The following is a 24,567-nucleotide window of genomic DNA, read 5'->3' as shown; positions in this document are numbered from 1 at the left end:
AATCCAAATTGTTCAACATTCTAGAGGGAGGAAGGTGTAGCGGTCTTATTTTACCGTGTGGGTGAGGGTGACTGTAGCAGTAGCAGTAGTAGTAGTAGTAGTAGTAGTAGTAGTAGTAGTAGTAGTAGTAGTAGTAGTAGTAGTAGTAGACGGTGTTTTTATTGCACAGGAGCAACGTTACCAAAGACAACAGTAACAACCCCAACACAAGTAGCAGTAACAACACAGCAACAACAAAGACAACAGTAAGATCATCACAGCAAGGAGCGTAACCATCAACTTTAATAACTTCAGCAACAAACATCATCACGAACACTGACAGTATCAGTAGCCAGGAAGCAGTAGAACAGTAGCACCATGTACCAGGCCAGGAAGCAGCAGCAACAGCAGCAGCAGCAGCAGCAGCAGCAACAACATGCAGCGGGAGCGGCAGCAGTAGCAGTAGCACCATGCAGCGGGAGCACCATGCAGCAGCAGCACCCTGCAGCAGGGGCAGCAGTAGCACCATGCAGCGGGCCACGAAGCATCACCCAGACCACTCACCTCACGTACAGACCGGCCACAACGTGTAATTTCTCGGCATGAAACACAAGAAGCATTGCGTGTTGGACCACCTGTCCGCATTATCAAAATCACCGGCGTCCTTCTTTGTCTATCAAGACCCTTAGTTCTCCGTGGTGGGCGTCAGGGATATAATCACCCCTCGCATCTACATACATGCATGCCAGCCTCGCTCCCACGCATGGGTGTAATCAAAGCGATATAAACATCACTTACGACTCCGGCTGAGTGGGGATGGGAGAGGATGTGAGATTACGAATCAAGCGAATTCGTGTGAAAATATATTGTGTAAACCGCACCGTCGGTCACATCATCCTATTCTTCTTTTAGCCTCTTAAAACGTGCAAGAAAAACATCTCCCAACCTCCTCCTCCTCCTGAGGGCGGCATGCAGCCTCCCTCACCAGCAGCAGACGAAAACAAGACGATCTACCATCCACTTATACAGTATATGGCATCATGAGGACAAACTACACAACGCCTACAAATTCCAGAAACAAGAGCCCTCTACCACGCCCTCTACTCATTACCCCTCACGATAATTCCCCTCAAAACTCAATCCCACATCACTATCTTCCATTTCCATAGTCTCGCGTAGTTTAGCAGTCTCCGAGTCGGGTAGTTTAGTAGTTCCAGAGGTCACCGTCATGCCCCAGAGGAAACCTTATTTATTGAGCGTGTGTTTTGGGGGGTGGTGGTGACCGCTGATAACGTGTGGGCCAATACTCGTCATACACGTTTTTACACCGGGTCTAATTTTCGTACAACAAGGTATTTTGTATATAATTTATAATGTGGTTTATGTGGCTAAATTACCTTTTATGAGCATATAATCACAGACATAAACACAAATACACACACACACATGTACATATATACAATCACACACATACACAGAGACAGACACGAAATAGATTTTAAAAACAATTAGATAGAGTTGCTTCAGGCTTAATACATAATATCCTCACTGAGTGGTTTATTTGGGTGCTTATTTATATATTTCCACAGTTATCCCCTCTGAGTGGCCGCCTCACTCTGTTAGTGTCTGAAGAGTGACGGGAGTGACGAGTAGACGTGGAGGGACCGGGTGGGGGAGAGTGGAGGGAGGGTGGGGGGAGGAGGTCACTGAGGAAAGGGGAGGGATTGTGAGTGTGAGAAGGGGGTGTTATGTTGGGGAGAAGGTGGTGGGGTGTGGGGAGGAGGCATTAATGGGTGGTGGGGAGGAGCATTAATGGGTGGTGAGAGGAGCATTAATGGGTGGTGGGGAGGAGCATTAATGGGTGGCGGGGAAGAATATTAATGGGTGGCGGGGAGGAGCATTAATGGGTGGTGGGGAAGAGCATTAATGAGTGGTGGGGAGGAGCATTAATGGGTGGCAGAGACGAAGCATTGATGGTTGGCAAGGAGAACTATTAATGGGTGGCAGGAAGGAGTATCAATGGTTGGCAAAGTGAATTAATGGGTGGCAAGGACTGAGCATTAATGGGTGGCGGGGGAGGGGCTGATGGGTAGGTTGTGAGGAAGTGGACAGAGAAGCAATGAGTGGAGGAGAAGTGGGTGAGGGGGGTAATTGACGGCTGCCAGAGGATGTCGGGCCAAGTGGATGACGGTAATGAATGGATGTAGGTTAGGCGGTAGGCGAGGGATGAGTGGGAGGGATGACGGGTGAATGAGAGGGGGTTGAGTGGTGAGTGGTAAATTGGAATTTATAAGATGTGGTGAGGTGGGGAGGCAGTGGGATGAGGGGAGGAGGAAGGGGGAGATGGGAGGGGGTGACCTAGAACCAATGGGTAATGTGAGGGTGGAATGATGGAACGGTAATAGGAGAGGAGAGGAGAGATAGGATGAGTTTATAAGTAATGGGAGGTGTAAGGAATGGGTGGAAGGGGGTGTTGGAGGAATGGATGGATGACAGAATGGATAAAGGAGGTGATATAAATGGATGATGAGGACATGAAGTGGTGGTTAGGAAAAAATGAGATGATGATAAATAGAGAGGAAGGGAAGGGAAGGGAAGGGAAGGGAAGGGAAGGGAAGGGAAGGGAATGAACCAACCTGGAGATACTGTAGCCCTTATTATTATTATTATTATTATTATTATTATTATTATTATTATTATTATTATTATTGTTGTTGTTGTTGTTGTTGTTGTTGTTGTTGTTGTTGTTGTATGTATTTGCATCTTTCACTCGGGTGTAATTTTAACCAATTTTAATAAAAAAAATAAAGAAACATAAACTCATCATTTAGAAAATTTGAATCTAACCTAAATTAACCTAATCTAGCCCACACTAATCTAAGTTAACCTAATCTAACCCACACTAATCTAACCCATTAAGATGAAGTTAGTATTTAATCAACAGGTGTAATAGGCTGGGGTGTCTAATCTTCAGGTGATCCTAAAATTCTTAAAACAATGAAAACATTCAAGCGACTCTTTAGGTTTTTGTTTTAATGTTTTTGTCGTTTAATACCGAGAGGTGGGGGGAGAGGAGGGGGGGTGGGGGAGGGGGAGAGGAGAGGGAGGGAGGGGGCCGGTGATGACATACTAGCACCTCCAGTGCTTCATAAGCTCCCCACCATCACCCTCAGCCCAATCCTTGCAGTCAACAGCTAATCCAGGTGTGTGTGTGTGTATGTGTGTGAGTGTGGGTGTGTGTGTGTGTGTGTGTGTGTGTGTGTGTGTGTGTGTGTGTGTGTGTGTGTGTGTGTGTGTGTGTGTGTGTGTGTGTGTGTGTGTGTGTGCGCATGTGTGTGTGTGTGTGTGTGTGTGTGTGTGTGTGTGTGTGTGTGTGTGTGTGTGTACAAGTGCAAAATGAACAGTCGATTATTTGGTGATTCTATTTTTTCTAGTTTTTTAGAAATTTATGAATAAAACTCTCAAGTGCACCTACGAATTCCTACAGCACTTCTCTCTTCTACATAGTTCTGCAGCACTTCTCTCTGTTTACAGGAGGAATTCTGCAGCACTTCTCTCTTCTACATAGATTCTACAGCACTTCCCTCTGCTACAGGACGGGTCTGCAGCACTCCTCTGCTGCAGGAGATTCTACAACACTTCCACCTCTGCTACAGGAGGAGGAATTCTAACACTTCTCTCTTCTACAGGACAGATTCTACCTTTTCCTCTGCTACAGGACGAATTCTACAGCACTTCTCTTCTGGGACGAATTCTACAGCACTTTCCTCTCTGCTACAGAGGAATTCTACAACCCTTCCCTCTGCTACAGGACAGATTCTACAGCACTTTCCTCTCCTGCAGGAGGAATTCTACAGCCTTCCCTCTTCTAAACAAAAGAATTCTGCAGCACTTTCCTCTTCCAAGGAGGAATTCTACAGCACTTCCCTCTGCTGGGAGGAATTCTGCAGCACTTCCCTCTTCTGCATGACAGATTCTACAGCACTTCTCTCTTCTACAGGACGAATTCAACAGCACTTTCCTCTGCTACAGGAGGAATTCTACAGCACTTTCCTCTGCTACAGGAGGAATTCTACAGCACTTCCCTCTGCTACAGGACGAATTCTACAGCACTTCCCTCTTCTAAAGGAGGAATTCTACAGCACTTCTCTCTGCTACAGGAGGAATTCTACAGCACTTCCCTCTTCTACACGACGAATTCTACAGCACTTCTCTCTTCTACAGGACGAATTCTACAGCAATTTCCTCTGCTACAGGAGGAATTCTACAGCACTTCCCTCTGCTACAGGACGAATTCTACAGCACTTTCCTCTGCTACATGACGAATTCTACAGCACTTCCCTCTTCTAAAGGAGGAATTCTACAGCACTTTCCTCTGCTACAGGAGGAATTCTATAGCACTTTCCTCTTCTACAGGACGAATTCTACAGCACTTCTCTCTTCTACAGGACGAATTCTACAGCACTTCTCTCTTCTACAGCACTTTCCTCTGCTACAGGAGGAATTCTACAGCACTTCCCTCTGCTACAGGACGAATTCTACAGCACTTTCCTCTGCTACAGGAGGAATTCTACAGAACTTCCCTCTTCTAAAGAAGGAATTCAACAGCACTTCCCTCTTCTACAGGACGAATTCTGCAGCACATTGTTACCACTCTTCTGTAACTCTTCTACAGTACGAACCTTACTGTATACCTGTACGCTCTATTCTCCACTATATACCTGCATTATCAATACAGGTATACATATATGTTAAATTAATGGTCAACTTTTATGTTAATTTAACCGAATAAATGTTATCTAAACATTTAACTCACCATACCGCTACACGATGTTATTTTTTGTGAGTTTAAATATCACTAGACCATCAACATCCCATTTCTTTTCGTTTCAAGTGTTAGTAAAAGTTCTCTCTCTCTCTCTCTCTCTCTCTCTCTCTCTCTCTCTCTCTCTCTCTCTCTCTTTATACCCTATCGTCTTCTGATATAATTCTTCTTTTGTTTATGGTATGCATTCACTAGCCACCTGTCTCCATCCCCAGTCACTGCTCTGTCTGTCTGTCAAGTTGATATTACAATTGATATTATCATTATTAAATTGTATTATAATTATTGATATTAGGAGGAGAAGGAGTATTTTTGTTGTTGTCGTTGTTAGGGAGGTTATTGACCGTCTGTTATGCAGCCCCCCAGCAGGGAGTAACTGTGTTAGTAATGGGTGTTATTATCAATGTCTAATTCATTTTTGTTAATAATAGTGCCTTTATTATTATTATTATTATTATTATTATTATTATTATTATTATTATTATTTTTATTATTGTTATTATTTTTATTATTATTATTATTATTATTATTATTATTATTATTATTATTGTTATTATTATTATTATTATTATTATTATTATTATTATTATTATTATTATTTTTATCATTATTATTATTATTATTATTATTATTTTTATCATTATTATTATTATTATTATTTACTACTACTGCACGAATTACTACACCAGGATACACACACACACACACACACACACACTCTACACCAGGATACACACACACACACACACACACACACACACACACACACACACACACACACACTCTACACAGGATACACACACACACACACACACACTACTTCACATTTCAATATGATCTTTGTCTTGTTTTAATGTTATGACTTTCACCTGCAGTAACACACCGGATAACGTGATGGGTAAGACAACACCTGAACAATACCCCCAGTGTGTGTGTTGGAAATAGGTCACCCTGATGATTAGCCCCCATCCTATTTATTTCATCTGTTTATTGACCACTCTTACGCTAACCTAACCTGGTCTAACCTCACCTTACCTTAACGCTAACCTAACCTGGTCTAACACTAACCTGACGCTAATCAAACCAAATCTAATCTAATGTACGGTAATCAAAGGTACCCTAATCTAACCTAATGTAAGCTAACCAAACCAAACCTAAACAAAACAAACCTAACCTAACCAAACCTAACCTAACCTAACCAAACCTAACCTAACCAAACCTAACCTAACCTAACCAAATCAAACCAAACCAAACCTAACCACATACATTCCTTCTTAAAACCATCAGTTATGAGAGCATTTAGTGTGTTCAGTTATAAAGGTACTTGTATACAACGTGTTAACACAGTCGCCATAATATACTGGAATCGCTCGTGTTATTGTTGTATATTTCACCTGATGTTTAAATACCCCGATGCTACCTGGTGGGAGTAAGGTAAGGTAAGGTAAGGTAAGGTAAGGTAAGGTAAGGTAAGGTAAGGTAAGGTGAGGTGAGGTTAGGTTAGGTTAGGTGAGGTAAGGTAAGGTAAGGTTAGGTTAGGTTAGGTTAGGTTAGGTTAGGTTAGGTTAGGTTAAGTGTAACATCAGCAGACACGTTCGGTAAGTTACGGGTAAGAGATGAAATTTACCTGTGATATTTGGATGACTTGTGATATGAGATGTGTGAGGCTGACAGTGTGTGTGTGTGTGTGTGTGTGTGTGTGTGTGTGTGGAGATGTGTGAGGGTGAGAAAGTGTGTGTGTGTGTGAGGAGATCTGTGAAGCTGTGATCTGCAGACGAGGTGTGAGAGGACGTGTCAGGTGAGCACAGGTAACACATCGACCACACCTGTTGCTACACCTTCAGCGACCACATCAGGAACACCACTAACAGTTAACTCGACACCTTGGTCATCCAGTCACTGATTATATCTGAAGTGAACTGAATTAAAACCGATTATTTAAACCACAATTTTACAGATACAAATTCAACAATAACTAAGAATAATAACAGTGTGCGGAGGTTTAGCGGAAACAATACTCGCTTCCATTCCTGAGGGTCATTGGTTCGCATCCAAAGACCCCCTGAGAGATAAAGTAAATGTGTATCTAGACTTTACAGGGAGAGAAACAGGGCAGGGAGGGACTAGGGGATATGGGGAGAGAAAAATGCAGGGAGAGAAGAAAGGGCTGAGGGAAAGAAGGAGGAAAGAATGTAGGGTAAGAGGGGTGGGCGTAGGGAAGACTACAGGGAAAGGGGGATGCAGGAAAATAGGACTGGAGGGAAAGAGGGAGGGAGGGGCGCGTCACCCTCACGTCTTCACCGCACCGCTGACGGCCCACACACCCTCTTCACACTTCACACTCGAGCACTGGTGACTGACACTCGAGAATAAAGGGTTAATGACACGAGTTATACCTCGAACTAGGACTATATATGAAGGAATGGGGTGAGGGGAGGTTGTGAGGGGAGGTTGTGAGGTAATGGGGTGAGGGGAGGTTGTGAGGTAATGGGGTGAGGGGAGGTTGTGAGGTAATGGGGTGAGGGGAGGTTGGTGAGGAGGTGGGAGGTGGAGGGGAGGTTGTGAAGTGGGGTGAGGGAGGTTGTGAGGTACTGGGGTGAGGGAGGTTGTGAGGTGGGGTGAGGGGAGGTTGTGAAGGTGGGGGAGGTTGTGAAGGGGGAAAGAGGTTGTAGGATGGTGGTTGAGGATGGTAGTGTGTGTGTGTAATAATAATAATAATAATAATAATAATAATAATAATAATAATAATAATAATAATAATAATAATAAACGGTTTATTAATAGAGTGCAGCCGTGGCTGAAAATATACAGACATTTGATTTAGACATAATGATATAATATGCATTGAATACATTTACAGGGCTGTACAGTACATAAATCAGGAGTTGTTATTATTTTAACAATAGATGGGATGGTGCTGTTCTTATATCTATCGGTGCGGGCTCTTATGGGCTGAATTTTGTTGTAGTGGCGGACTGCGCGAGTTGGGTGGGGGGGCTGCAGGTGGCAGGAGGAGGCGATGGCGAGGGTGGTGTGTGTGTGTGTGTGTGTGTGTGTGTGTGTGTGTACAGTTAATAAAATAATAATATCACCATCAGTCGCATATCTTCAGTCAGTATTTATCAATTTGTTTCATCTATATTTCTTAATACTTCATACACAAGTTAAGACAATAATTCTCTTATAAATTAACTAAACCAACAAGTTTTTATTCCTGTCTCGTATTTTTAAAAAGTACTGATAACAACGGTAGTGCAGTGGGGGTGTGGGGGTGGTGGGGTGTGGGGGTGGTGGTGTGGGAGGTGGTGGAGTGTGGAGGTGGTGGAGTGTGGGGGTGGTGGAGTGTGGGGGTGATAGCGTGTGAGGGTGGTGGGGTGTGGGGTGTGAGTGATGGAGTTAGTGGGTGGTGGAGTGAGGTGACGGAGTGTGATAGTGTACAGTACGTCCAGCTCACCTGCCTGCTACTGAGACACTGAACTACCTGGGTTAGGTTAGGTTAGGTTAGGTTCAAGATGACAACACCTGAATACTGTCAAGGTGTTGTGTTCAGTGTGTGAAAGAGAGAGAGAGAGAAGGTAAGTGAGATATGTCTTCACTTTAAACAGCTAGCTCTCTCTCTCTCTCTCTCTCTCTCTCTCTCTCTCTCTCTCTCTCTCTCCTTGATAACTCATGTGACATCTGCAGCAGCTGAAGAAGAGAGAGGAGGCTGCAGACAATATTTTATGACGTAGTAACATACAATGACAACATCAAGGTATCTAATTAAGATTTGGTTGATGGAAAAAAATTATATTATGTACACAGAATTAAGAACGAGACATTTGCTCTCTGAAAGTAAGGCGAAGCAAACTGAGCAGTAAGTCATCGGTACACAGTGTAGTCGGTAATACACTCGACCTCCTCCACTTCCTCAACTGTAAAAGTAGGTACCCATTCGCACACACACACACACACACACACGTTTTAAAGTCTAGTTGCATCTCAGGCAGTGAACAAGGAGAATAGTTCTACACACAGAGCAGAAGTAAGAGCTGGTACACACACAGCAGGGAGGGGGGAGGGGTGAGTCAGAGTAGAGGACTTCTGTAAGCAACAACAAACCCCGAGGATACAATTGGTCACACTTCCACCTACCAGGGCGTCAGTGACCTGTGCAAGGTAATGACCCATCTAAGGCAGGATACCTCGCTTGTTAATCCTTTATAAAACTGTTGAATGAACAAACCGATACAAGTTATTATGACAAGACCCTGTCATCAGTCAGTGAACCATGGGTGTATGACCGAAAAACCAGGCGGGGGGAGGGTGAGGGGGGTTATGGCTGGGGGAGGTGGGGGTGGCAGGGGGGTGTAAGTCAGCGCCAGGCAGGGTTTTGTGGTCATCACCTGCACTAACTAACGGCGGCAGTGTCGACTCAGCGTTTAATTAATGGTCGATGTGATGATGTTGGGTTAAGATGCGGGCACGTGACCACGACCACCTCGCCTCGCCTCCACCCCTGACACTCCACTCCACTCACTTCCGGGAGCTGCTCCACCACAGTGACGGGGTATGGAGGAGTGTGTGGGGGTTGTGGAGTGTGTGGGGTGGTGGAGTGTGGGGAAGGTGAAATGTGGGGGAAGGAGTCTATGGAATGACTAGAGAGAGAGAGAGAGAGAGATAAACACCCCCCCCCCAAAAAAAAAAAAAAAAATCTAGTAAATAAATTAATCTTATTACAGTTTCAGCCAATCATTTAAACTCACCTAAACACAACAACAACAACAACAAACAGCAAAAAAAAAAAACACAAATCTTACGTAATTCTAGAAAACACAGGCAGGTTGAAACACACTTGTATTTACCCTCTACTTAAAACAGTCCAGACGATGTAAGCTGTGAGGTTTACAAGTACACTTTAAGTCAGTCTCTTCCTCTTCTCCTATTTTCTAAGCAACTTTTTTTTTCTTAAGTGCAAATTCTTAACTTTCAGTATATTCACCTGTATAGTTAATTAAGTTGTTTAATTCAGGTAAAGTAATACTCACCTGAATAATTAAGTTACCTGGACAATACAGGTAAAGTTATTTATTATGAAGTGATTTAACGTAGACAACAAATACAAGTGTGTCAGGTTATCACAGGTAAAGGGTAGTGACACCTGAATCATTAACCACAGCCGCGTCCTCACATGTTCACTACTACACACTATACACCTGAACCACTAACCACGTGTAACATATATGACTGAACTAATTTTTTTATATATTTGTGGCTAAACTTTATACATATATGATGGGAATATTATCATGGTAGTTATAATCACCATGATAACCAGGTTGACTATTAAGACACCATGGTAGGAACCGGAGTTAGTGACAAGGTGTACAGTTACAGCATCCAAGATTATGTTTAGCTGGGGAAGGGGAGGTGGGGGGGAAGAGGAGGGGAGGGAAGAGCAGGGGAGGGAATGGGGGTAGGAAAGGGAGAGGGAGGGGGAGGAGGAAGGGGGAGAGGTGAGGAGGAGGAGGGGGAAGGGGGGTGTAGTGTTCCTTGGTCTCGTGTTTACATTCTCAATATAGATTTTCTTCCTCGTAATCTTGTGTTTGTGTTAAATACTAAAGGCTTGTTGACGAGCATCTTAACACACTGAATACGACTCCATCAAGTCTTACATGCTTCATTTTTTTTAGTTTAACTTGTAAAATATTTTCGTAAGATCTTTGGTGTTAAGATGTTTCATGGCTACTGAAGGTGTTAGGGTGTTTGATGGCTACTGAAGGTGTTAGGGTGTTTGATGGCTACTGAAGGTGTTAGGGTGTTTGATGGCTACTGAAGGTGTTAGGGTGTTTGATGGCTACTGAAGGTGTTAGGGTGTTTGATGGCTACTGAAGGTGTTAGAGTGTTTGATGGCTACTGAAGGTGTTAGGGTGTTTGATGGCTACTGAAGGTGTTAGAGTGTTTGATGGCTACTGAAGGTGTTAGGGTGCTTGATGGCTACTGAAGGTGTTAGGGTGTTTGATGGCTACTGAAGGTTGTTAGGGTGTTTGAGGTGTTGTTTGATGGCTACTGAAGGTGTTAGGGTGTTTGATGGCTACTGAAGGTGTTAGGGTGTTTGATGGCTACTGAAGGTGTTAGGGTGTTTGATGGCTACTGAAGGTGTTAGGGTGTTTGATGGCTACTGTGTTGATGGCTACTGAATGGCTACTGAAGGTGTTAGGGTGTTTGATGGCTCTGAAAGTTTGATGGCTACTGAAGGGTGTTTGATGGCTACTGAAGGTGTTAGGTGTTTGATACCTGAAGGTGTTAGGGTGTTTGATGGCTACTGAGTGTTAGGGTGTTTGATGGCTACTGAAGGTGTTAGGGTGTTTGATGGCTACTGAAGGTGTTAGGGTGTTTGATGGCTACTGAAGGTGTTGGTGTTTGATGGCTACTGAAGGTGTTAGGGTGTTTGATGGCTACTGAAGGTGTTAGGGTGTTTGATGGTTACTGAAGGTGTTAGGGTGTTTGATGGCTACTGAAGGTGTTAGGGCGTTTGATGGCTACTGAAGGTGTTAGGGCGTTTGATGGCTACTGAAGGTGTTAGGGCGTTTGATGGCTACTGAAGGTGTCCAGTACGCTACTCTGGCTATGCTCCACCACTGAGGGTACTGTCTTCCTCTCATAGTCCATTGTTGTCATGGACCTCTTCTCTTATGTTAATGGTCTGGTCTTCCTCTCTGGTTTAGCTTACCGTTATAGCTTTCTTGCCAGAGTACCGTGTTGCAGTCTCTCTCTCTCTCGCTACAGTGCCGCCCTACAGTGCCTCCACAGACCTCCAGCAGAGAGCGCCACACTCACCCCTCTCTAGGTCTCACGCCACTTTAAGTCGTGGTATCAGTGACGGCTGCTCACAAGAGGTACAGTTTATATACCTCAGGTACAAGTAAAATGTTTGTTTTTAGTGATCTCATCAGCTCCGGGGAGGGGGAGAGGGAAGGGGAGGGGGAGAGGGAAGGGGAGGGGAGACAAGTGAGGGGGATGAGGTGGGGGAAGTGGGGTTGGAAGGGGAAACGGGGAAGGAGGGATGACAAATGTTTTCAGTGGCAATTTTGGCCCCCGTGTGTGTTGAGGGTAAATTATATCTTTACCATCTCCACTTATGTGTGTGTGTGTGTGTGTGTGTGTGTGTGTGTGTGTGTGTGTGTGATGGTGCAGACTGGTCTTCGAAGTATCAAGCCAACACCCACCAACACTTAACACTCAGTACGTCAGGTGGATCTTAATGACTTAATCAGGGTGGCCGGGGTACATAAAGTGTGAAGCTCTGACACGACCACCTGGGAGGCTGTCTTGTGCTCTCTGGTCAACATCAATTGGTAAATGAACATAAACATAGAGAAGCCCTGAAGGTCCGTGGTTTATAATCAACATAAACATACTGGAGTCATGATAGTCCGTGGTTTATAATCAACATAAAGAAGCCATGAAGGTCCGTGGTTTATAATCAACATAAACATACAGGCGTCATGAGGGTCCGTGGTTTATAATCAACATAAACATACAGGCGTCATGAGGGTCCGTGGTTTATAATCAACATAAACATACATGATGGTCCATGGTTTATAATCAACATGTGTAGTTAGACATTAGTTGAGAAAATACTAATAATAGAGGAACATGTGTTAATAAAGTTGGACGTTAAGAATAAAGCGACAGGACGTGTCACTATGCAAGACCCGGGCGTCGCGTCGTTAACAGAGGACAAAACGAAAAACAAATGTGCAATAATAAAAAAAAAATGATTTTCTTTTCATATTTAAATTCAAACGTCAGTCATTTGTCTACCACACAATAAAACCACAACGTCACTCACCTAAGACAAAACTTTCATTTGGGCGACGAACAGTGAACCATTTAGCCGGCCTGTGGCTGACCGGGTCCAGCAGGAGGGGATCACCAACACTGGTGGTGAGGGAGGATCACCAACACTGGTGGTGAGGGAGGATCACCAACACTGGTGGTAAGGGAGGATCACCAACACTGGTGGTAAGGGAGGATCACCAACACTGGTGGTAAGGGAGGATCACCAACACTGGTGGTAAGGGAGGATCACCAACACTGGTGGTAAGGGAGGATCACCAACACTGGTGGTGAGGGAGGATCACCAACACTGGTGGTGAGGGAGGATCACCAACACTGGTGGTAAGGGAGGATCTGATGGTGAGGGAGGATCACCAACACTGATGATGAGGAGGATCACCAACACTGGTGGTGGTGAGGAAGGATCACCAACACTGGTGGTGAGGAAGGATCACCAACACTGATGGTGAGGGAGGATCACCAACACCATGGTGAGGAGGACACTGATGGTGAGGAGGATCACCCAACATTGATGGTGAGGGAGGATCACCAACACTGATGGTGAGGAGGATCACCCAACACGTGGTGGTGGTGACGGAGGATCACCAACACTGGTGGTGGTGACGGAGGATCTGGTGGTGGTGAAGGAGGATCACCAACACAGGTGGTGGTGACGGATGATCACCAACACTGGTGGTGGTGACGGAGGATCACCAACACTGGTGGTGGTGATGGAGGATCACCAACACTGGTGGTGGTGACGGAGGATCACCAGCACTGGTGGTGGTGAAGGAGGATCCCATCACTGGTGGTGGTGACGGAGGATCACCAACATTGGTGGTGGTGGCGGGGATCATCGACACTGTGGTGGAGGTGGTGAGGGAGGATCACCAATACTGGTGGTGGTGAGGAGGATCACCAACACTGTGGTGGAGGTGGTGAGGGAGGATCACCAACACTGGTGGTGGGAGGATCACCAGCACTGGTGGATGGCAGGATCATCGACACTGGTGGTGATGAGGAGGATCACCAATACTGGTGGTGGTGAGGAGGATCCAACACTGTGGTGGAGGTGGTGAGGAGGATCACCAATACTGGTGGTGGTGAGGGAGGATCACCAACACTGTGGTGGAGGTGGTGAGGGAGGATCACCAACACTGGTGGTGAGGGAGGATCACCAACACTGGTGGTGGTGGCGGGGATCACCTACACTGGTGGTGATGGTGAGACAGGATCACCAACACTGGTGGTGATGAGGGAGGATCACCAACACTGGTGGTGGTGAGGGAGGGTCACCAACAATGGTGGTGGTGGTGGTGAGGGAGGATCACCAACACTGGTTGTGAAGAGGGAGGATCACCAACACTAATGGTGGTGGTGAGGGAGGGTCACCAACAATGTGGTGTTGGTGGTGGTGAGGGAGGATCACCAACACTGGTGGTGGTGAGGGAGGATCACCAACACTAGTGGTGGTGAGGGAGGTACACCAACACTGGTGGTGGTGGTGAAGGAGGATCACCAACACTAGTGGTGGTGAGGGAGGTACACCAACACTGGTGGTGGTGGTGAGGGAGGATCACCAACACTGGTGGTGGTGAGGGAGGGTGTGAGAGTAGTCATGGTGTGGCTGCCACTAATCGCCAGCAGTAAACAAGGCTCCTCCACCACAAAGTCACAACATCACAACCATCTTCAATTGTCTGTCGCATTTATCTTCATTATGCCAGCAAGGTGAACCCCGCAAAATAAAGATCTTGGTCGCCTTTCTTCAAACTCGTCATGGACCAACTAATAACCCTGGGAACTGTGGCCTCGTCGCTGAGGTTTGCGGCCTTGTGGTTGGTGAACAGAAGGGCTGCTACACACTGACTCACTCATCACCAGAGCCGTAAACCAGCCCTTACTATTCTACTTCTTATATGGTGGTAATGTAAGAGTTATCAAGGCTCATCTCCTCAGTTGCCACATCACCGTCAGCACGTGCTAATACTCACCCTCACATCAGGCTCCAACAAGGCTCACAGTGGCTCCTCCCAGACCACCTGGCGTGCCGGGTCAACCATCTGTAAAACCGGCCGTGTGGCATCAAGTGGTAAGGGTGATATTACCTCGGCAGGAGTCGGCACGTGACCGTATCAGGTGAGCACGCGCCTGAGGCCCCACGTGAGGGAGGCGAGGTGACGAGGCGCACCTACCAGGTTACCTCCACCACCTGGGCACCTACAGGTACTTGCTTCACCTTGAAGGCAACGAGCGACTCATTACTTCAGAGGCAGGAGGTGAGAGTTGCGGTGGGTCGTCATCAGTCATCAACAGCCACAGAGGAAATGTGAGACGATGTATCGGTGCAGCATCGGGAAGCTGATACTACCGTAAATTAATATGACTCATGCGGCCAGGTAACGAGCCCAGGTAAGGCAGGTGTCGTTAAACAAGCTGCTGCCCCCCCCCCCACCAACAACTGCCTGTCTTCCTCGTGACACACACGTTTTTGTCCCGTTAGATCACCACAGACACGAGAGCTGTTAACCAATTCATTATTTCTTACAGGAGACAACAACATAACTTGGTGTTAGTAAGTCGACCACTACTGTAGGTGTGACCCTCAGCAGCTCAACACCTGCAAGTGACGTCTTCAGCTGCCAGTCAGGAGTACCCCAGGACTTACTGGGGAGTCACCCCAGTAAGTCCTTTAATCTTTAAGTGAAATAAGCTGAGGGTCTAATCTTCAGGTGAATTAAGCTGGGGACTAATTTTCAGGTAAACGGCATTATGAAGGGCGACTGAGATATCTGAGGTGGTGTATTTAAAGAACTTCCATACTTATTCTACAATGAATCACTTTAGCACTGCCCAAGAGGAACAAACTGATCTGTTGCAAATACCACCAACACCACCACACCTGCCCCACACCTCCAGAACGAGGCAAGGTAATGTGTGTGTGTGTGTGGTCGGGTGGTTGTGTCTCCACCAGTCACTCTCCTAATAGGTGTTTTACGTGAGAGGCAGGAGGCCGCTGGCAGCTACTTCCTCAGGTCATGCGTGAGGAACGTCCTCTCCTACCTCCTCCTCCTCCTCCTCCTCCTCCCTGTTTATTCTTCAAGTTAGGGTCAGGCCTCCACACTCGCCTCTTTGATTCCCAGACTTGGAGTGTCAAGTTATACACAAAGATGTGATATTAGATTATATTCATTTACTTCAACAAACTTTCCATACATTTGGCTCCATTATAACTGTATATATATATATATATATATATATATATATATATATATATATATATATATATATAAATAGAGCCCATGATAAACTATTACACACACACACACACACACACACACACACACACATAAGGCTTCGTCCGGGTTATTGAGAGACCCGCCCCTTGTGGACTGACAGGAGATAGTGCACAACCTTCCCCTGGGCCACCAACACTCCCTCAGGTCATCTGTCCCTGCAGTACCTGGCCTTCCCTAAGTCATGTACTATCCCGTGGGACTGTACTACTGTTGGACCGCTGCTGTTGCATTATGGCCTCACCGCTGCCATGTTAACTACAGTACTTCACTAATACAGTAACATCGCATCATTCTTTCTCCTCGCGTTTCTTCCTTTCTCTCTTTTATTTCTATGTCTCATCTCCATCACCATTATGCTGTTCCCATTCTTTATCACCTATACCCACCTAATTCTAATCTACTTGTTTATATTTTTCTTATCACTTCAGCTGAATCTTATGTTTATTATTATTCTTCCCTCGACCGACTACTGGTCAACTACACAGCAGTATTGTATTTCCTCTTAATAAGGAGGAAATACAGCAGGAAGAGCAGGAGTACAGGAGGCAGCAGGAAGAGCAGGAGTACAGGAGGCAGCAGGAGGAGCAGGAGTACAGGAGGCAGCAGGAGGAGCAGGAGTACAGGAGGCAGCAGGAAGAGCAGGAGTACAGGAGGCAGCAGGAAGACCAACAGTACAGGAGGCAGCAGGAAGATCAGGAGGCAGGGAGGTAGGAGGAGCAGGAGGCAGGAGGCAGGAGTACAGGGGTAGCAGAAGAGCAGGGAGTACAGGAGGCAGCAGGGAAGACCAATAGTACAGGAGGCAGCAGGAAGAGCAGGAGTACAGGAGGCAGCAGGAGTACAGGGGGTAGCAGAAGAGCAGGAGCACAGGCAGCAGGAAGAGCAGGGGAGTACAGGAGGCAGCAGGAAGAGCAGGAGCAAGCAGGAGGCAGGAGTACAGGGGGTAGCAGAAGAGCAGGAGTACAGGAGGCAGCAGGAAGACCACAGTACAGGAGGCAGCAGGAAGAGCAGGAGTACAGGAGGCAGGTGAGTGGGCTGGGGGGTAGCAGAAGAGCAGGAGTACAGGAGGCAGCAGGAAGACCAATAGTACAGGAGGCAGCAGGAAGACCAATAGTACAGGAGGCAGCAGGAAGAGCAGGAGTACAGGAGGCAGCAGGAAGACCAACAGTACAGGAGGCAGCAGGAAGAGGGATTACAGGAGGCAGCAGGAAGAGCAAGAGTACAAGAGGCAGCAGGAAGACCAACAGTACAGGAGGCAGCAGGAAGACCAACAGTACAGGAGGCAGCAGGAAGACCAACAGTACAGGAGGCAGCAGGAAGAGCAGGAGTACAGGAGGCAGCAGGAAGAGCAGGATTACAGGAGGCAGCAGGAAGAGCAGGAGCTAAGAGGCAGCAGGAAGACCAACAGTACAGGAGGCAGCAGGAAGACCAACAGCAGGAGGCAGCAGGAAGACCAACAGTACAGGAGGCAGCAGGAAGAGCAGGAGTACAGGAGGCAGCAGGAAGAGCAGGAGTACAAGAGGCAGCAGGAAGACCAACAGTACAGGAGGCAGCAGAAGAGCAGGAGTACAGGAGGCAGCAGGAAGAAGCTGTCGCAGTACTGTGAGAGGATTATAACTGATACAAACTGCCTCTATGGTCAGCTAAGGGCCAGGTTTTGACACACACACACACACACACACACACACACACACACACACACACACACTGGGAGTCCTGTAGGGGTGTGTTGTTGTTGTGTTAAAGATACCCGTAGGGGTGTGTGTGTGTGTGTGTGTGTGTGTGTGTGTGTGTGTGTGTGTGTGTGTTAGGTCAAGTGGCAGAGGTGGTGGTCATAATGATAGATAAAAGAGGTCATTATGTTATCCAGGTAGTACAGGTAAGGGTGTGGTGTAGGAGGGTGTGATGGTGTAGATGGTGGTGGTGTAGAATAGTGTTAGGGTGTGGTGTTATCGTTCAGGATAGTAGTAGTAGTAGTAGTAGTAGTAGTAGTAGTAGTAGTAGCAGTAGCTGTAGTAGTAGTTATAGGGGTGACGATGGTGGTAGTGGCTGTAGGTGTGACGATGGTGGTAGTGTTGGTAGGTGTGACGATGGTGGTAGTGGTGGTAGGTGTGACGATGGTGGTAGTGGTGGTAGGTGTGACGATGGTGGTAGTGGTGGTAGGTGTGACGATGGTGGTAGTGGTGGTAGGGCTACGAGGGGTGAAAGCTGATGGTGTGTGATACTGATGATGCGGTAATAACGTATGGGATGAGGGCTGGCGGAAGTGGTGGTAGTTGTGGTGATGGTGCTGGTAGAAATGGTGATGGTTGTGGTGATGGTGGTTGTAGTGATAGTGGAAATGGTGCTAACTGTGGTGGTGGTGGTGTTGGTGATGGTTGTTATTGTTGTTTTTGTTGGTGGTGATGGAGTAGTGTTGTTATGATTGTTGTTGTTGTTGTTGTTGTTGTTGTTGTTGTTGTTGTTGTTGTTGGTGGTGGTGGTGGTGGTGGTGGAGGTGGTTGTGGGGATAGCTTAAACAACAAACAAACAAACAAACAAAACAAAATATCAAAGCCTTAAACAGCTGTGTATGTATGTGTGTTCAAGAAGAAGGACAAACACACACACACACACACACACACACACCGCCTGGGAACCTTCAATTATGTTCATCCACTAAATACGGTTCACCTTATCGATAACTCCCATCAACCCTCTTTTTTTTCCCTTTCTTTAGTGTTTTTTCCCTCTTTTCCTTCCTTTTTTCCCCCTATCGCTTATTTTCCCTTTCCCATGCCTCGTTGTCCTTCGTTTTTTCCTCCACCTCCCCCATGCATTATTCCCCATCTTTATTATATCTCGTTATTTCCCTGACTATATTTTCTTTCTCTCTCATTTACCCGTCCTCACCCTTTGGCTCTGATTCTCTCTTCCTCTTCCCTGCTTTATTGCCCTTTCTCTTATCCCCCCCATTCATCACCCTCTCTCCCTCTCTCTCCCATATTCTTCTCCGCCTCTCTCTCTATCTCTCTATATCTTTTGTTTGTTCTTATTCTTCCTCTTCTTCGTTTCTTTACTCCCGCCTCCTCCTCCTCCTCCTCCTTCTACTCTTCTTCATTGCTCCTTTCTCTCGTCTCCTCCTCCACCCCTTCCTTCTTCTCCTCTACCTTTTCCTTCTCTTCCTATACCTTCATCTCCATCTTCCTTCCTCTTCCTTCTCCTCGTTCAACTTCCCTCCCTCCTCCTCCTCGTTCTTCCCCCTCACATATCCCCTGATTCTGAGTACAGACAGCACTTAACAACTCCCTGTCGAAGGTCCCTCGACCCCTGGCTCTGTCTCACACCACATTCTGCCACGTTCCACCCACGCACATATTTAACCGCTGCCACCGCCCACCTCTCCGCCCACATTCCTCAACCTCGCATACTTACACTCTCTCACACACACACACACACACACACACACTCACACACACACACACACACACACACACACACACACACACACACACACACACACACACACACACACACACACACACACACACACACAGCCCCACCAAATCACGCACCCAGTCGTCCACTCTTACAGTCATCTCAGTATAACATTAAACTATTACTTCAACATATACTGTATACCTTTGTTTATGTCACAATAAGACTAAGACTTTAACGTGTGTGTGTGTGTGTGTGTCAATAGCTAATGTGTCAGCTGCAATGTATGGCTGATGATATTGATATTCTTACGTGCGTCACCTAGACAACAAGGAGAAGTTGTGACGACGCCGGTAACTAAGACGGGCGTCACCTCCCCCCCCTCCCCTCCACCAACGACACACGTCCGTATCAATAAAGCCAGAGTTGGAGAGTCATAAACCCACCACACAAGCAGGACATACAAATCGCGTCTAATACTTGATCAAAAGTTGTGTGTGGCAGAGCAGCGGGCGGCTCCCTATGACCGGGGTTGACCTAACAAACAGCGTCGGAGCGGCGTGGGCGACAGGCCACATCAACCAGCTTCAATGGTGCACGGGCTGAAATGTACTGTTATGGCCGCCAATGTTCCAAATACCCAATCTTTCAACATGGGAATTAGCTATCTAACTGACTTTCCGACCGGTGCCATTACGACTTCTAACCTGCCTCGCCATAAGGTTGATTTTTATGCCAAATAACGCGAGGGATGCGTCCGCATTGGAGCCCTGAGGCGAGCATTTTGTAAAGTGCTGATGGAGCGCTTTGTGAGGCTGGTTAGATCAGAACCCAGATCGAGGTGTCTGGAGATATTGCTATTGTGTTCCCGGCCGTATCTTTCCTCCTCGCCACAGTTTAAAACAATAGTTTTTTGTGTATCTTCGTAGAACACAAGATGAACATGAAGAATATAGAGGCTGTCAATGAGAGATATATCAGTAAAGAAATAGAGAGATAAAGAGAGACAAGAGAAGAGAGAGAGAGAGAAGAGCGTTTAGAGTATAAAACTCTAAAGGTCAGGGAATCCGGCGATATCATCAAACAGGGACCCAAACAACGCTCTTTCACCAGACGAGGTTGCCGCCCCGCGCCCTACAACAATTTAATCGCTTTTTTCGACTACAACTTTATTTACTATATAAAAGAAACACACACACACACACAGACACACACACACACACACACACACACACACACACACACTACAGAGGCCATAAGACTTGTTCCTACCATTTTGTGATATTGGTAGACACACGTAACTCACAACACCGTCATTATCGTCAACGAACAAAATACAATAAAAATTACACCAACCCTTCCTACTTCTCGCTCGATATATGAAACTGTACAGGTGATATTGTTCTGTTCCTGGGCACCGGGGGGACTAATGGAGAACATATATAGATTTATTGGTTAATTTTCTTCCATAGATAGATAGATAGATAGATAGATAGATAGATAGATAGATAGATAGATAACACACACACACACACACAAACACGAAGACGTAGAGAAATACACAGACACACAGCCAGACAGACGGATATACACACACACACACACACACATGAGACATGAAGACAGAGACACAGACAGACACAGACAGACAGGAGGAGGACAATAGGTAGGGGGGGTGGGCGGTGGGTGGGTGGGGAAGAAAGAAGGATATAGAGTGGGCGTGGTTTGGGATAAACAAATGTTCACGCCCATCTTGCCACGCCGAGGGGGTAGCCGTGAAGGGAACATAAGAGAGGTACACACGAAGCAATATTATGATGACGTTAGTTTAGTTGGGAGGAGGGAGGAGGAGGTGAGGAGGAGGGAGGAGGAGGAGGAGGAGGAGAGATGGGAGGAGGAGGAGGAGGGAGATGGGAGGAGGGAGGAGGAGGTGGAGGAGGAGGAGGTGGAGGGAGGAGGAAGAGAAGAGATGGGAGGAGAGATGGGAGGAGGAGGAGGAGGAGGTGGAGGAGGAGGAGGAGGAGGTGGAGGAGGAGGAGGAGGAGGAGGAGGTGGAGGAGGAGGAAGAGAAGAGATGGGAAGTGGTAGTAAAAAGAGGGGAGGAGGAGGGAAGGATGGGAGGGATGGGAGGGATAGGAGGGAGGGGGAGAAAAGATGTTGTCAGTGGATGTATTGATGGGGTGAGGATGAGCGTCATGAGGGTGGGAAAGGAGGATGGAAGAGGAGGATGGGAGAGGAAGTAGAGTGGGAGAGGTGCGTGTGTGTATGTGTGTGTGTTGACAGGGGGAGGGGGGGGGGAGAGTGATATGTCCCAAATTATCAGAATCAGGAGAGAGAGAGAGAGAGAGAGAGAGACTAAAGACTTAAAATGTTTAGTGACAGAGATTGTAGCAGAGAATGTGTGGGGGGAGAGGAAGAGAAGAGGAGTGGGGGGAAGGAGAAGTGTAGAGAAGAGAGGAGAAAGAAAAGAGAAGGTGGTAAGAGAAGAGGGAGGTAAGAAAAGAGAGAAAATGAAAGAAAGAGAGAGGGACTAAAAGTGAAAGAAAGAAGAGTAGTGAAGAAGAGAAGAGGAGGTAAGAGAAAAGAAGAGGAGAAAAAGAAGAGGGAGGTAAGGAAGATAAAATAAGAGAAGGGGAAAAAGAGAGAAAGGGAGAGAAGAGGGGAAAAGAGAAGAGGATAGCAAGAGAGAGAGAGAGAGAATGTGTGTGAAGTTCCCGATAAAAGATTTCGGGTGGAGAGGTGTGAGGGAGGTCAGGTTAGGGTGGGTTAGGTTAGGTTAAATTGGGTTAGGTTAGGTTAGGATGCCAATAAAAATCCTGAATTAAAAACTAAAAAATAAATGACGTCAATTTTGTTTTCTTAAACTATTTATTAATTGTCTATTTATAATTTTTTTTTTTATTCTGAAGATATTTGACTTATTCTCACTTATTTTTTTACAGTATTCTTAATTTATTTAGTTATTCTTAGTAATCTTCTGAACGTCTTAAAGGAACGTACACACCTTCTGAACGTCTTAAAGTAACTTACACACCTTCTGACCGCCTTAAAGAAACGTACATACACCTTCTGAACGCCATTCAAACATTCTAAAAATCTAAACACGCACACACACACACACACACACGCACGCACACACACACGCACACACACACACACACACACACACACACACACACACACACACACACACACAACAAACGATCTTTAAAATAGAATGAAAGTATAGACGGTGTGGAGATGAGTCATGACACACCCTGTAGGAGGGATAAAGTCACCGTGTTTACCCCAGGAGAGGAAACTGAAGGAGGTGGAGACAGATAGTGGAGTCACCCTAAATATAGTACAGAGCTGATTCATCCTAGTATAAATAGTGGAGTCTTGGGGTTGGTTAGGTTTGGTTGGGTTTGGTTGGGTTGGGTTGGTTAGGTTTGGTTAGGTTTGGGTTGGGTTGGTTTGGTTTGGTTAGTTTGGTTTGGTTTGGTTAGGTTTGGTTAGGTTTGGGTTGGTTTGGTTGGTTTGGGTTGGTTAGGTTTGGGTTGGGTTGGGGGGTTTGTTTACATTCGTTTGTGGTTAAGGTGGTTTTGATTAACATTACACACACACACACACACACACACACACACTTTTTCAAGATGTCGTCTCGAGTTATCAGTCCACAAAGAATTATATATACATACGTAGATAATAAGTAGGTGATTATACATTATACATGATTATACACTATGGAGAGGTTTTAATACACTCTATGTATAATTATTACCTAACTTATGATATTTAATACACTATACATTATACATTATGTGTATGAATACTCTGTTTACTGTCATTGAAAAACTCTAAAAAAAAAATCAGAAAATCAGACAAAAAAATTAGAATTCTATTTTTTTATCACGTTTAAGAACTAAATTTCATCCATGAATATTAATTAATAAAAAATAATAATTCAACACAAGTTAACATATATGTAGATCATTTATCTCTACCTAAACTGTTCTTGATAATTCTAACTTAATTTAACCTTGGGGGATCACCTGAAGATTAGTCACCCCTAGCTTAGGTTAGGTTAGGTTATCTCTCTCTCTCTCTCCTCTTATCTCTCTCTCTTACTCTCTATCTCTCCCTCTCGTTCCTCCCTTGTCAATCTCCTTCCCGTCTTCCTTTGTCCCTCCCCTCCCCTTTCCTCCCCCCCCTCACAATCTTCCCTTTGCCTTTCTTTCCTCACCTTTCTTCCTACCCACCCCATTCTTACCTCCTCTCTCTCTCTCTCCCTTTCTTCCTCTATCCCATCTCCCACCTCATTTCCCCCTCCCTCTCCCCTTCTTCCTCCATCCCATCTCCCACCTCATTTCCCCCTTCCCTCCTCCCTAAACCCCTTCCCACCCCATTTCACCCCCCACCCCCTCCCCCCCCCCCAAAATAGGACAGGTTCGGACACCCTACCGGACAGGATCTATCACAGTGACCACAGGATTGGCCTCTTTGTGTATCATGCAAATAGAGAGGATGTGGAGAAAAGGAGGAAGGGGTGGGGGGAACAAAAAGAAGGGGGCATGAAGGATAGAGGAAGAAGGGGAAGAATGATACGGAAGAGGACATAGAAAAGAGAGATGATGAGTATACTAATTATATGAGAGAGAGAGAGAGAGAGAGAGATTTTTCTATTAAATTATTTTTTTATTTCAATTTTTTTTCCTTGTTTTGTTTTCTTTGTTGGTATTTTCTTTGTCTATTTGTTGTTGTTTTTGTTTTGTTGTTTTCTTTGTGTTGTTGTTTTTGTAAGAGATTTTTTTGGGTGTAATTTATTGTCTTTTTTTTTTACCTTATTATTGTTTTTGTTTACGTTTCAAATACTGATGGTAAGAAATGTGATAAAATAATGGTAATAATGATAGCAACGATAAGAATGATAATGATTAAGATAATGAAGATAATGATGGTGAAAATGATCTTAATGATGATATGATAAAAATAATGATGATGAAGATGATAATGATGATGATAATAATGATAATAATGATGATGAAGATGATAATGATGATGATAATAATGATAATGATATAATAATAATGATGATAATAATGATAATAATGATGATGAAGATGATAATGATGATGATAATGATAATGATATAATAATAATGATGATGATAATAATGATGATAATGATGATGACAGATATGATGGCAATGCAGAGATGAAAAAAGTTAAAGGAGGTAAATAAATAGTG

The 24,567-nt window shown here is 45.4% G+C and overlaps 1 protein-coding gene across 1 annotated transcript; it reads left to right on the top strand.

Annotated features, from left to right (window-relative positions):
* The first annotated feature begins 357 nt into the window (after positions 1–357).
* On the top strand, positions 358–17,582 carry LOC121878758 (ras-interacting protein RIP3-like). Its single transcript, XM_042385143.1, has 4 exons — positions 358–548; positions 14,742–14,954; positions 15,176–15,200; positions 16,968–17,582. The coding sequence occupies exons 1-4, from the start codon at positions 358–360 to the stop codon at positions 17,580–17,582; spliced, it is 1,044 nt and encodes a 347-aa protein (XP_042241077.1).
* The last annotated feature ends 6,985 nt before the right edge of the window (positions 17,583–24,567 follow it).

Source organism: Homarus americanus, unplaced genomic scaffold (genome assembly GCF_018991925.1).
Source record: "Homarus americanus isolate GMGI-L3 unplaced genomic scaffold, GMGI_Hamer_2.0 scaffold14841, whole genome shotgun sequence".
In the NCBI taxonomy this organism is placed as follows: Eukaryota; Metazoa; Arthropoda; class Malacostraca; order Decapoda; family Nephropidae; genus Homarus; species Homarus americanus.
The sequence above is the reverse complement of the archived record's forward strand: the minus strand, read 5'-3'. Positions and strand labels throughout refer to the sequence as shown.